The sequence below is a fragment of the Eschrichtius robustus genome, chromosome 19 (genome assembly GCF_028021215.1).
Source record: "Eschrichtius robustus isolate mEscRob2 chromosome 19, mEscRob2.pri, whole genome shotgun sequence".
In the NCBI taxonomy this organism is placed as follows: domain Eukaryota; kingdom Metazoa; phylum Chordata; class Mammalia; order Artiodactyla; family Eschrichtiidae; genus Eschrichtius; species Eschrichtius robustus.
Window position 1 is genome coordinate 62471688 of NC_090842.1, and position 15495 is coordinate 62487182.

Sequence of the window (15495 nt, forward strand, 5' to 3'; positions counted from 1 at the left end):
ACAATGAAGACCCAACGCAGCCAAAAATAAATAAATAAATAAATAAATAAATAAATAAATAAATAAAAAAGAACTTACTAGACTGGAAACTAAATCTATCTCAAAAAAAAAATCAATCTCCCCCTTAAATGGCTAAATTAAATACTACTGTTTCTTGGCTGCTTGCCCCTCACCCTCTAGGAATGTCAAGATCATTGGTTTAAAACTGGGGGGATTCTCAAGAACCACCTTCCCAAGAGCCTTTGGGGGCAAGTTCCCTTTAGTAACAACCTGTAGGATCCTGGGGTCTCCTTGGAGGTATGCCCATTCCCAGATGCTCACCTGGGTCAGGTGACAAAGAGCGGCCCTCACACTGACTAGTCGGTCCTGCAGGAGGCGCTGGCGCCCCCAAGCCCTCCCAGGAGCTGCAGCCTCCCTGGTTGTTTGGCCCAGCTGCTGTCGAGTCAATTCCAGGGCTGCTTCTAGCTGCTCCTGCACCGAAAGGGAAGATGGTTAGACTTCTGAAACCAACCCCAGCCTCAGGAAGAGAGAAAAGGTGTCTTCCCATATCCTTGGGTATGCTGGGGATCAGGATGGGCTAAGGGCAGGTGGAGAGGCCAGATGTTCCTCCCCTGTCCCAGAGCCCTGTACCTTCTCCTCCTGCCTCTGATCTATCTCCTCCTGCAGCCTCCTCAGGAGCCGGTCCTGCCCACACAACTTGGTCAACAGAGCCTGGAGAAAGGAGGACAGGAGCTATTTATGGACCAGATCTGGCTCTTCCCCCTGCCCCACAATTTAAACATTCTCTCCCCAGCTCTGGGAACTCAGCAAGGGTTCGATCAGGAGAACTTACATCTGTCTCCAAGCTTTGGTGGAAGGTTGAGTCCAGAGGGGGACCCGGCTGAGGAGAAAGAGAAAAGTTGGAGGTCACATGCCCAAACAGGTCCTTATTGTAGCTCAGCACTGAGCTGAGCCCTGTTTCTACTAACAGACACCCCTGTCCTTATTAGCTTTGTTCCAAGCTTTAGCAAACCTCAGTAGACCAATTGCCAGACTTTTGGCTTTAGGAAGTGGTCTTTGCTACCAAATAGCTATAGCAAATAAATAATTAATGGAGAAAACTTAGAGAGTTCCTTTATGACTGAGAATAAAACAAGGATGCTCACTACCACTGTTACAGTTTAACACACTATTAGAGATCTTGACCAATGCTATAAGATAAGAAAAAGAATAAAAGTGTAAGGATAGGAAGGGGAATGATAAAACCATCATTATTTATGGATGATGTGCTCATCTACCCCCCAAAAAACAATAGCATAAAAAAATTATTAGAATGAATAAGAGAATTCAGCAAGGACGCCAGGTGTAAAATGAAGTTACAAACATTAATAGCATATCTCTACACCACCAATAACTAGAAAATATTTTTTAAAAAAGAAGAATATACCATTCAAATAACTATAAAAACTATCAGGAGGGAATTCCCTGGCGGTCCAGTAGCTAGGACTCGGTGCTCTCACTGCCAGTGGCCTGGGTTCAAACCCTGGTCAGGAAACTAAGATCCCTCAAGCCACACAGCGTGGCCAAAAAAACCCAAAAAACTATCAGGAATTTAGGAATTACCTTAACTAATAGCACACAAAATCTCTATGGAAAAACTCAAATGACAGACCTAGAAAATTATATGAATGAATGGAGAGATATTCTATACATATATGCCACCCAGTTTTCAGCAGCCCTAGGAAACTAATATATATTCAGGCACCTTGAAATACCCAGTCTTCTCTAGGCACACTAATCCAGGAGATGACATTCACCATAACAAAGAAAGCAAGGGAGGGGGCTCTGGCAGATTCGAGGTGCCCCAGGATACCTACCAATAAAACCATGGAAGCCCGGGTCCCAGGAGGCCTCGGAGGGAGCTGGAGATATGTGGAGGAACCAGAGGGGGCCTGGGAGGAATACTGAAATAGAGATGTTTAGAAATTGGCATGTCTTAGTAACAAATATTAGAATGGATGTGTCCTGAATTGCAGTGCCTTAGGAGACTCTTTGAGGTTCAGAACTGGGCCCCCAGAACTTCCTCAACTATCTGCTCTCCAGCTGTGTGCCATTGTGGGGACACAGAGAATGATAATAAATGGAAAGCCTGGCAAAACAGTCCCAGGGACCAATGGAAGTTGCAGTCTACTCTCACTCTCACATTCGTGGTTAGCTGTGGATTTTCTGGACTACACTCCCATGATGTTCAGAGGAAATAGTAGGTGACCAACTTGGAAAGATAAACTGGAGACACAAGGCAGATGCAATCGACGCTACCACTCACAGCATTGTCCTAGAGGACAGTATTCTGGACTACAATCTCCATAATGCTTAACGGGTAATGGCCAAAGACCAGCCTGAAGAGAGCCCTGAGAACTCATGGGAGTTAAAGTTCACTCTCCCTTTCACATCTGAACCCAGCTGTGATTATGCTGAACTACAATCCCCATGATACCCAGGGGCCAGTGGCCTAGAGACCAGCCTGGAAAGACAGCCCCATGGCCAAATGGGAGATTTAGTCCCTCTCCCCATCACCTCTGCTCACCGGTGTTCTGGCCTCCTGACTCCAGTGCTGGGGACTCCTAGGGTCCCTTCCTCCCCCAGCCTCGGAGGAGGGTCCTCGTCGGGGAGTGGGGGGCCTGGAGAGTGTCTGGCGCTGGGGGCCCCAATCCAGGGGAGGCCGGACATCGATGCGACTCAGGGGGGTATGGGGTCTGGCAGAAGGTGCTGTGTCTCCAGAGGAGAGAGGGGGTCTGCGCGCAGGAGCAGAACGGGGCCGGGGGAGGCTCAGAGGGGAGGGAGAGCGAGAGAAGGGTGTGAACAGGCTGTAGGGAAGAGAGAATAGGCGAACTGCGTCAACTAGAGCCCCCTCATCCCACTACCTATCAAGCCAGCCTCAAAGATGTGTCTCCCTTCAGGGTGTGTCACTGTCCCTCTGGAGTAGAACCCTCCTCTAGTAGCCAGATCCTGAATAACTTCCCTCTTTGTGGCATCCCTTCCTTAAGACTTCTCCCCGACAGGCACTGACCCCAGAAGAACCCAGCAAGTCACACACATCAGTGAGAAAGCACTAAGTCACTCCCCTAATCAGTCCCAGCCCCGCCCTTCGGCCACGCCCACAGCATTTCCTCTGAAGCTCAGCCCTATAGAACCTTCTCGTCCCAGACTCCCTCGTCCAACTCACTCTGGGCTCCTTGTCCTCCGAATTCGCGGTCCAGATTGGAGGTCAGCCATGGGGCTGGGAGTGAGCAGCCGGCCACGACCTCTGGAGAGACGAGCCACCTCCGGTGATTCTGAGCCGCGCCCCTCTTCCCCTCTGCTCACCTCTGGGGGACCACCGGGGCCGCCAGGGCCCTCCCCGGTCTGGGGACGTGCAGATAACCTGGGTTGCCCACTAACGAGCGGACACAGAAAAAGACATCACTCCTTTGAACTTTATAACAGCCCTTATTCCCATTTCACAGATAAGGACACAGGAACCTACAAAGAAAAAAGGGGAGGTAGTGCACTGTAAATTGTTTTCCCCATTTTGCAGATGGGGAAACTGAGGCCCGAGTTGGCAATGACTTGTGCAGGGCCACAAGGTCCATCCAGGTCGCTGGGCCCAATGCCCTAGGCTATGCGTCTCCAGCCTGAAAATTCGGTCAGGCAGACAGAGCCTGGAGCCTTCCTTTTTTTTTTTAATCTGACATTTTTTAGGTGGCAGCCTCAGGGGGTGGAGACTTCTGCGGGAGCCAGTTAGAGAATGAGCAATACTGATGGACCAAATGGTGGGCGGAGCTTACAAGAGATAGACTCTTTGCTGATTGGAGATGAAGTCCCCTGGACGTGGGGCCTGAAGGGCGGAGTTTCATAGCTAGAAGAATAGTGATTGGACACTGAAGAGGGCAGGGCCTCAAGGGGAGGGGTTAGCCGGATAATTTGCAGGATCCAGACTGGAGGTAGAGTGTCAGGGGCGTGGCCTGTACTTATGCTCACCAATCGTCCCCCTCCGCGCGGGAGGCCCGCCCCAGCGCCCGTAGCCAGCCCCTCAGGTCCTCGAGCGTGTCAGCCGCCAGAACGTAGGTCCTCATGCCCGGGTGCTCCGCCTGCGGGAAGAGAGAGCTGGAGGGCCCGGCCGCCGGGCCCTCTAAAAAGAAGGATGCCATGGACCCTGGTCTTTATCTCCAATAATGGATGCTCTATGCCTGCCCCCTTCGCCTAGTGCCTTAGTGCCCATGGGGGTTGGATGGACTCACGGTGAAGGTGAAGCGCCGCCCTCGGGGGGCTCCTGGCCCATCTGGCCTGATACTGTAGCTGGGGAGCAGGACGCTTCCCAGGACGCTCTCCTCGCGGCTGTCTGCAAAAGACAGGCTGGGGTCAAGTGTCACACAGGGATCTAGAGGCCAAGAGGCTAGAGGAAAGGGAGGGTGGGAGGGGGGCCCGCCCACCCCATGCCAGCTGGGGCACTGACCCTTGTAATAGAAGAGGCAATGGCCAGAGAGGACGAACCAGCGGCGTTTCCAGAGCCGGAGCCCGGAGCTGTCCTGGAGAGACAGAGTGGGAGTAGAGGGGGGTGGGAAAAAAGGAGATGGAGACAGTGACACTTGGGGCCAAAGACCCAAAGAAAGGAGAGGAGCAGAGACACATGTTTGGTGCAATAGATTCAGATGGAGAACTGGAAACCAGTGGGTTGCAGTTGAGAGGACATAGATTCTGGACACAGGTGGACCTGAGTTTGACTCTTAGCTCCACCACTTTCAAACTGTGCCCTTAAGCAAGTCATTTCCCCACTAGGAAGCTCATTTTTTCCTCACGTGTCAGTTGGGGATTGAGAAGTTACAGGAAGATTGGGACAGATACTGTACCACACACGGGCAGCGGCTTTATATAGGAAGACGTGGCCCGATCATTACGGAGTGTGAGACACAGAGAGGCCAGGAAGGTGGTACTGAGCCATACCCTGAATCCTGCATCTCCCCATCTCCTCCTCCAGAACTGCTCCACCTCTAACCTGGTGCCCCTCTTCTCCCCTTCAATCCATTCCCACAGAAGCAGCATGATCTTTTAAAATTATAAATCAGCCCATGTGAGTCCCCTGCTCAAAACAGAGCTTCCCGTCACACTTAGAATGAATCTCAAGTTCCTTACCCTAATTTGCTGGCTTACAGGGAATCTAAAACTTGGGTGCACATAAGAATCACCAGGAGGGCTCATTAAAACACAGATTCCTGGGTCTCATCCCCAGAGTTCTCCCGTCAGTAGATCTGAGGTGGGAGCTGACAATTTGCATTTCTAGAAAGTTCCCGGGTGACGCTGGTGCTGCTGGTCTGGGACCACACTTAGAGAAACTCGCCCTGTCGCCCTGCCGTCCCTCCTCTCTCTCACCTTGGCTTGCTCCAAACACCAAACTTTGGCCTGCTGCAGGGCCCTTTGCTTTCAGATTCCCTCTGCCCCCCAGATCTTAATACAATGGGCTCCTTCTTGACATATAATTCTCAGCTCAAATGTCATCTCCTCAGAGACGCCTTCCCCGACCAACAGTCAAAAGTAGCTCTCATCCCTCCGCCACTTTCCAGCACATTCTCCTGCGTTATTTCTTCACAGTGCTTCATTTCCCACCACCTGAAATCATTTAGTCCACTTGTTTTATACTAATTTATTATCCATCCCTGTCTCACCCCCATCTTGAACGTAGATAGATACTTATTTGTCTTATTTGCATGGTATGTGACCCAGGGCTTGGCACATTGTAAATGTTCAAGAAGTGGTCATTGGACTTCCTTGGTGGCACAGTGGTTAAGAATCCGCCTGCCAATGCAGGGGACACGGGTTTGAGCCCTGGTCTGGGAAGATCCCACATGCCACAGAGCAACTAAGCCCGTGCGCCACAACTACTGAGCCCGCGAGCCACAACTACTGAAGCCTGCGCGCCTAGAGCCCGTGCTCCGCAACAAGAGAAGCCACCGCAGTGAGAAGCCCGCGCACCGCAACGAAGAGTAGGCCCCGCTCGCCGCAACTAGAGAAAGCCCGCGCGCAGCAACGAAGACCCAATGCAGCCAAAAATAAAACAAAGCATAAATAAATTTATGAAAAAAAAAAGTGGTCATTGAATGAATGAATGAATGAAAGAAACGACAGAATAATGGAGGAAGCAGTGATCAAAAAAAAATATATTTGGAGAAGACTTGGAAGGAGAGAAACAGTGGACAGCCAGGGGCACAGCCTCTAACATCACTTGGAGTGTCCTTTCCCCTCTCCCGCTCACTCTACCTGCTTATGAAGCCAGCCTCGGATGTGCACGGGGAGGTTAGGGTCCCTTCTGAGCGCATTGCCCCTCTTCCCGAAGGCATGCACCTTGCTTACCGCCCGGGTGGACTTCTGAAGAGACAAGAAGGACAGAAGTGAACATGGCCTTGGGATGGGCTTGGGGAGGCGGTGCAGTGGGACTCAGGCAACCCGAGGCCCTCCTCAGCTTCCTTTATAAACTGGGTCAAGGAGGGAGCTGAGGGAGTTCCCTGGTGGCCTAGTGGTTAGGATTCGGCGCTTTCACTGCCATGGTCCGGGTTCAATCCCTGGTCGGGGAACTGAGATTAAAAAATAAATAAAGAGGGATCTGAGTTTGGGGATGAGAATTGCATGTGCATAGTGCAGAGTTGACAGACACTTTTCATGCGTGGAGGGAAGTGTCTGGAGGCAAGGAAGAGGCTACTGGCCACTGCAGAGGGAATTTGGGAATCAAGGGTCCACTGCCAAGGAGAAGATGCTCTTGGCCACCAGAGCCAGAGAGGTAGTAGAGCCTTTGGGACCCGAGATGGCAATACTGCCTGGGAGGTCCCCATAATCAGGAAGAACCTCTGTGGTGGGTCAGCTGGAATCAAAGGATACCTCAGTGCCAAGGAATGACATTCCTTAGCGATCATGTCCAGGGTGGCGGTGGGAGCTCCAAATCCCTTCATCCCAGTAGATGGGCCTCCCTCTCCTGTCCACACAGATATCCCAGGCACCCACGGCCAGATTCCCACAGGATGCCCCTCCTTGGTGATGATGCTGATACAGGTCAGGATCAAATCTCCAGAATCTGAACTTGGGAAGCTAGAAATGAGTGAGGGGATGTCTGGAGGACAAGAAAATGAACGTCATGACTGAACTTTGGGCTGGGGTGACGATTTAGGATGCAAGAATCTCAGGCCACATGGGGCATATTTATTGTTGGAGAAGGGTCTTTCCTTTATCAGATTTCAGAATTGGGTAGATGGGATGGCTAGAGACAGGACACGGATTTCTCATTCCTGATAAGAGTAGCCACTGAGTTCCTGGCTGGGGAGAGGGGAGGTCACGGCTGGGGAGTGGCCTTATCTTAGCAACCAGAGTTAAGCAGGGTTGTTACTCTGGCTTCGAATTAGGAAAATACAAGGGGTGGGGACAGCTGGGAGTGCCTCTGAATTCCTAGCTGTGGCGGGTGGGAAATTTGGGACCTTGCTAGGTTCGGCACACCCCGTTGCTAAAGATCCTTGCTTTTGACAACCAGAGTCCCTCGGGTGGCACCGAAACCAGGGTTCGGAAACAGGAGGGTGGGGCAGCCCAGAGCACCCCCCGCCTCCCCAGCCCCACCAAGGAGCTCGAACCTTGGTGCTCAGGCTGCCGAGCGAGGAGATGGTAGAGGCGCTGCTGGCCAGGCTGAGGCTGCTCTGAGGTCTGCCTTCCTCCATCAAGGGCTTGGGGAGAGAAAAAAAGGGGCTGTGTGTGCCTCTCTGCAGATGACCCGGCCGGGGACAGAGACAGGGTCAGGGGCTTGCAGGTCGGAGGAGGCGGAGGAGAAAGAGCCTGTTGTTTGGGGCCTGGGGGGACCGGGGGAGGCTCCGGCCCGGGACCGCATACCAAGAGTGATGCCAAGAGAGGTGGGCGGCACTGGCAGCTGCGGGGAGGGGGCAGCTGTCTGCAGCCAGAGACAGAGAATAGGAGCCCCTTTATTCTTGCCCCCCGCCCCCGCACACTGGCCAGGAATTTGACCCTCTCTGTGCTCAAGACCCCCCATTCCCTGTCTCTTTCCAGCTGTCCCCCCAGCTACCTGTCTCCTGCCCTCCCACGTGCACCCCCAGAACATCCCCACTGAGACCCGGGCACCAGGAATGTGCACCCAGGCAGCTCCTCCCTCCCAGCCCAGCCAGGGAACTTACCAGCTCTGGGGTCGCAAGGGCAGAGAGCACAAGAGGGCAGCGCGGATGCTGGGACACCCAGGCACAGTGCCCCTCCTCCTCTGCCCCTTAGGGGATGCCTCTCATAGCCCTCAGTTCTCACCTGCTCATTCACACCCTTTGGTCTCTTTGTCTCTGATAGTGAGTCTTCCTCTCACGCTCTACCTTCCTCTTATACTGTCTCCCTCTCCAGTCTCACCTTCTGTCTCTCTCACTCTCTAATCTCTGTCTCTTCCAGTCTCTCTCTTACTCATTCCCTCCTCGGCAGCATCCCCACCCCCACATCACTTTCTCTCCCAATCTTTCTGTTTCTGTCCAAATCTTTTTCTGCGACTCATGGAGTCTCTTCTTTAAGTCTCCATCCCGTTCTCTCTCTCGCTCTCTCTCGCTCTCTCTCGCTCTCGCTCTCTCCCTCTCTGTTCCCCCTTGTCTCTCTCTCTCTCCCGTACACTCAATCTCTTTCTCTTTCTCCGTGGCCCTCCACGTCTACTGTTTCCTCCTCGCTCAGATTTCCCTTCTCACTTTCTCTCTTCCCCGCTCTCCCAGTTCCTCTTTCCTCTCTGTGGGTCCTTCCCTCCGTCTGCCAGCCGCCCACGCGGCTGCCTCCCCTCCCAATCCCGGCTGACCCCGCCCCTCTTGGCCTCCCCACCACAGCCTGACCTCTGGTTCAGCTGACCCCCCCATGCTGAGGGGCCACACACACCCCCTTCCCCGATCCCTAGGTCCCTGCTGGACTGGAGCCTGGGGAGCCAGGGTCCCATAAAGGCTGAAGCTGGGATTCCTAAATGTTTGGAGAGTAGGAGCTGGGCCTGGACTCCAGGGCCTCAGGGGGCTGGTGGTAGTCAGGGGCCTAAGTCATGGGCACCACGCCCCTCCCCCGAAAGGAGATGGCTAGGATCTTGGAAGGGGTGGGGGCTGAGACTCCTGGGTACCTGGGAAGGTGTGAGCTAGGAGTCAGGACTCCGGAGCTGTGAATAGAGCTGGGGGTCTGGAAGTGTGGCTTTAAGTGGATGGATCCAAGTCCTCCAGTGAGGAGGGAGTGGCCCCGGATTCCTGGGTGCTGGCGAGAGAATGGTCAAATGGCCAGTGCCAATCTCCACCTCAGTTTCAGATGAGAATTCTCTTCTAGACTGAGGTTGACCCCCTCAGGAGGGAGACATGGGTTCTGGGTGTATTTTGAGGGAAAACATTACGGACCAGGTCAGGGGTGGGTGGTGCGGCTTGACTGGGATTGTGTCCCTGGGCCTGGAATTTGTGGCAGAAGACCCCACTCTCCCATGAGGTTCCGTTGGTGCTCCCCAGCCAGAATTTCAGTTTGTGTAAGCAGAGGTTTTGTACAAATTTGAAGCAGGTGAAACCTAAGAGTGGAACCTTGTGCCTGAGACAGGGAAGGGGTCTGAGTTTTTGGTTTAGTATCCCCTCACCACATATTTGTTGAGCACTTACTATGTGCCAGGCAGTGAGCAATGCAAGGTGCCCGCCTTCAGGGGGCTTACATATTCTGTGTCTTTTGCAATGAATCTAGACTCTGCTGTGACCACCTTGAGCAAGTGATTTCATTCCCAAGCCTCAGTTTCTCCATCTGTGAAATGGAAACAATAATACTCTCCCACACCGGGTAAGAAGCCGACCGGATGGGAAAGTGGGAGACGCTAGACTGGGGCCTGCTGGTTAAATAGGGGAGAGGCATTTGCCTGGAACAGGGGTTAAGCGAGCTCCCTCACTGCTTAAGCAGTTCACGTGTTTGAGTGACAGCTCGCTTGCTTGGGGCGTGGCCACGCTTGGAAAGGCCGCCGCCGCCATGACGTCACAAAGCCTGGAATCTCCGCGAGAAGTCCAACCTTGTTTTCCGCTCAGTTCCTCACGTTTACGTTTCGAAACCCCGCCTCCCCTCTTGACGTTAGCACGTCCGGCTGCGTTGGCCTATAAAAACCCTGCGGGTAGCGTCAGCACAAACCCGTTCAGTATCCCACTTGTTTGTCTTTATGCGTCTCCCGGCACGATCCCGCGGCCCTTTGTCGCGATAGCACTTGCAGCAGTCGGTGACAGCTTGAGTCCCCGAGCCCAACGCCGGAGGGCGAGATGAACGCGCTGGCCTCCCGAGCCGTCCGAACCTGTGATCGCTTGTGGCAACCCCAGCAGGCGCTCCTCCCCCCAGGGTGACTCACGGTCCCGAGCCGGTGAGTTGGGGGGTCGGAACACCTAGGTCCCCAGGGATTTGGGAGCTGGGATCAGACTGCTGGTCAGTTAGGAGGAGGGAGCTCAGACTTCTGGGTTCCGAAATAGGAGGGTTCGGGGCCCGGACTCCTGGGTCCTAAGGAGGGCCTGGGAACCTGAACTCTTGTGTATGGAGGGGTGGGACGGACCCCAGGGCTCGGACTTAGGAAGCAGAAGGAATTGGGAACTTGGAGTTCTGAGCCAGACGGAGGAGGGGTCTGGGAGCCAGGCTCTTGGGTCCCCAGTGAAGGAACCATCTGGGGATCGGAATTTTTGAGTCTCCGAGGGAGGAGGGTGATGGGGGTCTGATTTGTCAATCCTCAGGAGGGTGTGAGAAGCAGGGACCAGGACTTTGTCCCCAAGAGAAGCAAGTAGAGGACTTGTGTTCTCTCTTCTTGGGACTAGGACTTATGGGTCTGAGAGCAGATGGGGCTAGGGGCTTGTTGAGCTAAGGACAGAGAGAATGGGGACCCAAACTCTTGGGTATTGAGAGAGGAGGTGGCGAAACAAGGGACAGAGATGGGAGTGGCTGGGATCGGAAAGGAATGTGGGGCGGGGACTCTCCTGTTGCTATTTGTTACTTTGCTATTTGTTACTATTTCCGTTGCTATGACTCAAGGTCATCCTCTGATACTATCTCCTAAATGGCTTCTAAACTTGATTCCTTTTTTTTCCTCCCTTTTTCCCAGTCTAGACAGATGGCCCCAGGCCAAGTGCCCCATCAGCCTGCCCCCTGGAGGGATACCCACCCCTTCTATCTCCTGTCCCCGCTGGTGGGCCTTCTCAGCCGGGCCTGGAGCCACCTGAGAGGCCCAGGATCTCCAGAGACCTGGTTGGTGGAAGCAGTAACCAGAACAGATCAGAGAGCTGTCCCGGAGGGAGAAGCTAAGGCTTCTCTGGCCACTCACCATGCCCCCAAGGTCAGGCACCCTCAAGAGGAGACTGGAGACAGTGGAGCAGCTGAGGAGGATGGAGAAGCATCCCGGGGGGCCTGCCCTGACCTGGAAACCAAGTGTTCTCTTCTTGAAGGCTGGGGACTTTCAGATGATGATGACGAAGAGTATGGCAGGGAAGAAGCAACCAGTGTCCCTAGAGAGCAGGGAAGTGAATTTAGGGATGGCCAGCCTGCTCCCCTGTCCCCCAGCCTTCTGGTAACATCCCTGCAAGACCTTCCTGGGGAGGAGGAATCTAAGGAAGAAGGGGTTACTGAAGATAAAGAAGTGATCACGTTCTCTTTTCCTCCATCACACTGGGAGTGTTGTCCAGGGGTGGAGGAAGAGGAAGAGGAGGGGGAGGAGGAGGATGAAGAAGCTGTAAATAAAGAAGCTCCTAGAACATCTACCTCCCCCTTAGCTCTGGGATCCAAGCCCAGAGCTTGGGTGTGCTGCCCCGTGGATGGAGCCACAGAGGAAGAAAGAACAGAGACTAAAGCGGCCACGAAGACCTCCGTTTGCCCCTCATCTGCAGGCTCCCACCTCAGGGCCCGGGAGTGCTGTTCAGGAGGGGAGCCTGAGGAGGAGAAGGCCGAAAAAGCTGAGAAAGGAGAGGCTGACCCAGAGCCACACTCCTCAATTCTAGCCCAGAGGCCCCCGCTCAGGACCTGGCAGCATCAATCCAGTGCGATCACAGAGGAAGAAGAGGAGGAGGAGGACCGTGATGCAGGAGAGGCTGAGGCCTCCTCTTCCATCCCACCCACAAGTGCCTTCCTGAGGGCCTGGGTGTACCGACCAGGAGAGGACACAGAGGAGGAAAGTGAGTGTGAGGATGAGAATGAGGATGAAGACGGTGAATCAGAAGCAGCTGACTTGGAACCAAGTCCCTCCCTTCAGGCCCAGAGTGCCCTCTTCAGGGACCGGATATATCAGCCTGGAGAGGAAACAGAGGGAGGGGAAGCTGAGCCCTGCCCCTTCCGAGTGGCCATCTATTTACCTGGAGAGAAGGCCCCACCTCCTTGGGCTCCTCCTCCGCTGCCCCTCCGTCTGCAAACGCGGCTCAAGTCTGCAGAAACCCCCACCAGGCATCGGGACCCTGAGCCTCCCCTAAAGACCAGAAAGGTGGGTGCTGAGGGCTCAGATTCGTGAGGTTAGCGAGGAGAGGGCTGGGAACTGGAACTCCTGGGCCTGGGGGCCAAAGGGCTGGAGGCCCCGATTCCTGGGTCCCCCGTGTTGCAGAGGGTTGCATGTGAGCTCCGTTGGGACGGCTGTGTTCACTGTAATGCAATCCTTTGCAAGAGGCTGGGCCCTTGTGGGAGGGAGGAGCAGCTGCGCTGATGTCAACCCCAGGGAACTACCTCCATCTTCAGTGAGTCAGACGGAGGATCCGATGGCAGGTGAATGACTAGCCAGATAACAAGCGTTGTTGTGCAACTAATTTTTGTTTGGTTCTCTCTCTCTCCCTCTCTCTCCCCACACCCCCCAACCTGTGGCCGTTTGTATCTTGTGTCTGTATCTCTGTGTCTCCCCATGTCTGTGCCGGTCCATCTCCAGGTGCGCTTCTCTGAGAAGGTCTCCGTCCATCTCCTGGCTGTCTGGGCGGGACCCGCCCAGGCTGCCCGCAGAGGCCCCTGGGAGCAGTTCGCCCGGGATCGCAGCCGCTTTGCCCGACGCATCGCCCAAGCCCAAGAGGAGCTGGGTCCCTACCTTACCCCTGCCGCCCGGGCCAGGGCCTGGGCACGCCTCGGGAACCCTCCCACTTCTCTGGCCACCATACCTGCCCCTACCCCGACCTTACCCATGTCGCCCATGCAGACCACGCCTTTGAGCCACATTCTGGCCTCTCCGTCTCCTCCCTGTGTGTCTCCTTGCCTGGACTTCAGTGGGGGGCGTGGCTAAGATGAAGTAGTTTTCGTGTTATTAACTATTTATTTTTTTAAGTGTTGATTTATATAAGGAATAAAGCTTTTCATAGTGAGCAGCGTCTCCGTGTGTGTCTGAACTGACACCATCCACTACTCCTGGGTCCCCAAAACAGTTGCGGGGGAACAGCATAAAGGCGAGCCTCTCAATAGAGGATAAACTACATTTCCCATCATCCCTTGAATTTGCCTCTTCCCATTCCGAGGCTTCTTTTGAACTAAGGACGGGTGGGTTTTGTCGTTTTTCTTTGGCTTCCACCTAAATTTGATTAAACCCCAGACAGTTATCTCCCCAAGGCGGCTGGGAACTGGACTCACCAAAAAAGGGTTAAGCTCCAGTTTTCTGTGTGTCCCTGTAATACAAAGACTCATCCTCCTACTGGCAGATGTGCTGAGTTCCTCAAGGCTTTCGCATTTATGAGTGGGCCTGATTTCACATTTATAAATCCTGTGTCCATAGACTCAGTTTCCTTATCTGTAAAATGCGGCTAACAATTGCACATACCTTATAAGTTTGTAAGGCCCCAAAGGAAGTCATAATTAAAACAATGTCAAATAACATATAAGCGTTGGCTAGTATTTATTCTCACTCTCAGGGGTGTCTTCAACTACCAATCCTACTTTACCTCACCAGCTTAGAACTCTTCACAGCAGTTCAAACAAAAGTGGCCCGGGGGGCTTCCCTGGTGGCTCAGTGGTTAAGAATCCGCCTGCCAATGCAGGGGTCACGGTTCGAGCCCTGGTCCAGGAAGATCCCACATGCTGCGGAGCAATTAAGTCCATGCGCCACAACTACTGAGCCTGTGCTCTAGAGCCCACGTGCCCCAACTACTGAAGCCCGCGCACCTAGAGCCCGTGCTCCGCAATAAGAGAAGCCACTGCAATGAGAAGCCCGCGCACCGCAACAAAGAGTAGCTCCCACTCACCACAACTAGAGAAAGCCCGTGCGCAGCAACGAAGACCCAACACAGCCAAAAAATAAATAATAATAAAAAGATATTAAGAAGAACTAAAGAGTAAAAAAAAAAAAACAACAGAGGCTTGGAAAAAAAAAAAAAAAAAAAAGGCCCAGGCTTCCCTGGTGGCGCAGTGGTTAAGAATCCGCCTGCCAGTGCAGGGAACACAGGTTCGAGCCCTGGTCCAGGAAGATCCCACATGCCATGGAGCAACTAAGCCCGTGCGCCACAACTATTGAGCCTGCGTGCCACAACTACTGAAGCCCATGTGGCTAGAGCCCGTGCTCCGCAACAAGAGAAGCCACCGGGATGAGAAGCCCACGCACCGCAACGAAGAGTAGCCCCTGCTCGCCACAACTAGAGAAAGGCGGCGCACAGCAACGAAGACCCAACGCAGCCAAAAATAAAAAATAAAATAAATAAATAAAATTAATTAATTAGTTAATTTTTTTAAAAAGTGGCCCAAACGTCCTGCACCCTATCCAGCCTCATACCTTGCCCCTCCCCATTGGTTCCCCAGGCTCCTGCTACACTATCCTTTCATTCCCAAACCGACCAAGCCCCCTTCCACCTTAAGACCTCTGTATGAGCTGTGGCTACTGTCTGTTCCCGTCCCTGACCCCTCTGGCTCAGCTAGTTCCTTGTGATTCTTCAGATGTAGATGAAAAAAAAATTTTTTTAAAGAGATATCTTGCTCTGACCCAGCCAACTTGTGTGCCTTCCTCGTTCATAGCAGATGAGCATTTTGATTTTTTTGTTGTTTAAGACCCATTCCCCGTGATCGGACTGTGATTTCAGGAGAGCAAGTGCTGCCGAACAGCCCACTGCCGAGAGCACAGGACGGGGCACCCAGGCGGCGTCTAATAAGTGTTGGTTATTAGTAAACTGGTGCAAAAGAAGGCACGCTGGGGCCCTTTCTCCAAATGAGCAGGCACACAAGCTGATGAGAGTATTTCATTGACTTACTCACATGCCAGCTTCCCATCGAAACTGGACAAGCAGATGGCGAAGGCTTGGAGCGGACAAAGTGGGAAGCGGAAGTCCATGGTGAACGTGTCTGGGGCTACGCGACCGAACTGGAGCACCAGGTAGTCCGCTGAGAAGGAAGTCAGGAACTAAGAGGAGCGGGTGTCATTTCCCTGCCGCGGGCCTCTGAGCCGCGAGAACTACGACTCCCGAGAGGCTGTGCGGCGCCCTCACTATGCGCGGAATCCTCCGGAAGTGCAGTTTACATGGCAGAGGGCCTTGTAAACTACACTTCCCAATAGGC

General features: G+C 53.5%; 2 protein-coding genes across 12 annotated transcripts in view; one reads left to right on the top strand and one right to left on the bottom strand.

The window, feature by feature from the left end:
• PLEKHA4 (pleckstrin homology domain containing A4) overlaps positions 1 to 15491 on the bottom strand; it is a 31036-nt gene extending 15545 nt beyond the window's left edge. The window contains exons 1-12 of one of the 10 annotated variants that reach the window (XM_068529429.1): positions 15196 to 15491; positions 7629 to 7718; positions 6274 to 6381; positions 4475 to 4547; positions 4260 to 4360; positions 4000 to 4109; positions 3206 to 3415; positions 2567 to 2846; positions 1857 to 1943; positions 833 to 880; positions 631 to 711; positions 322 to 471 (exon numbers count right to left, since the gene is read on the bottom strand). In XM_068529429.1, coding sequence (XP_068385530.1) covers positions 322 to 471; positions 631 to 711; positions 833 to 880; positions 1857 to 1943; positions 2567 to 2846; positions 3206 to 3415; positions 4000 to 4109; positions 4260 to 4360; positions 4475 to 4547; positions 6274 to 6381; positions 7629 to 7718; positions 15196 to 15210 — 1353 coding nt within the window. In that variant the 5' untranslated portion in view covers positions 15211 to 15491. Of the gene's footprint in view, positions 1 to 321; positions 472 to 630; positions 712 to 832; positions 881 to 1856; positions 1944 to 2566; positions 2847 to 3205; positions 3416 to 3999; positions 4110 to 4259; positions 4361 to 4474; positions 4548 to 6273; positions 6382 to 6888; positions 7118 to 7628; positions 7720 to 8180; positions 8767 to 15191 lie in introns of those variants that run through there. The other 9 variants (XM_068529426.1, XM_068529425.1, XM_068529420.1 and 6 more) reach the window with 9 other exon arrangements.
• PPP1R15A (protein phosphatase 1 regulatory subunit 15A) lies at positions 10144 to 13325 on the top strand. 2 transcript variants are annotated; one of them, XM_068528442.1, is made up of 3 exons: positions 10144 to 10378; positions 11110 to 12469; positions 12902 to 13325. In XM_068528442.1, exons 2-3 carry the CDS (start codon positions 11114 to 11116, stop codon positions 13244 to 13246), a joined length of 1701 nt encoding a protein of 566 aa, XP_068384543.1. In that variant the 5' UTR covers positions 10144 to 10378; positions 11110 to 11113; the 3' UTR covers positions 13247 to 13325. The 2 variants fall into 2 exon arrangements, with proteins under 2 accessions (XP_068384543.1, XP_068384542.1); XM_068528441.1 differs by having other exon boundaries at positions 10145 to 10378; positions 11105 to 12469.
• Positions 15492 to 15495: the final 4 nt, after the last annotated feature.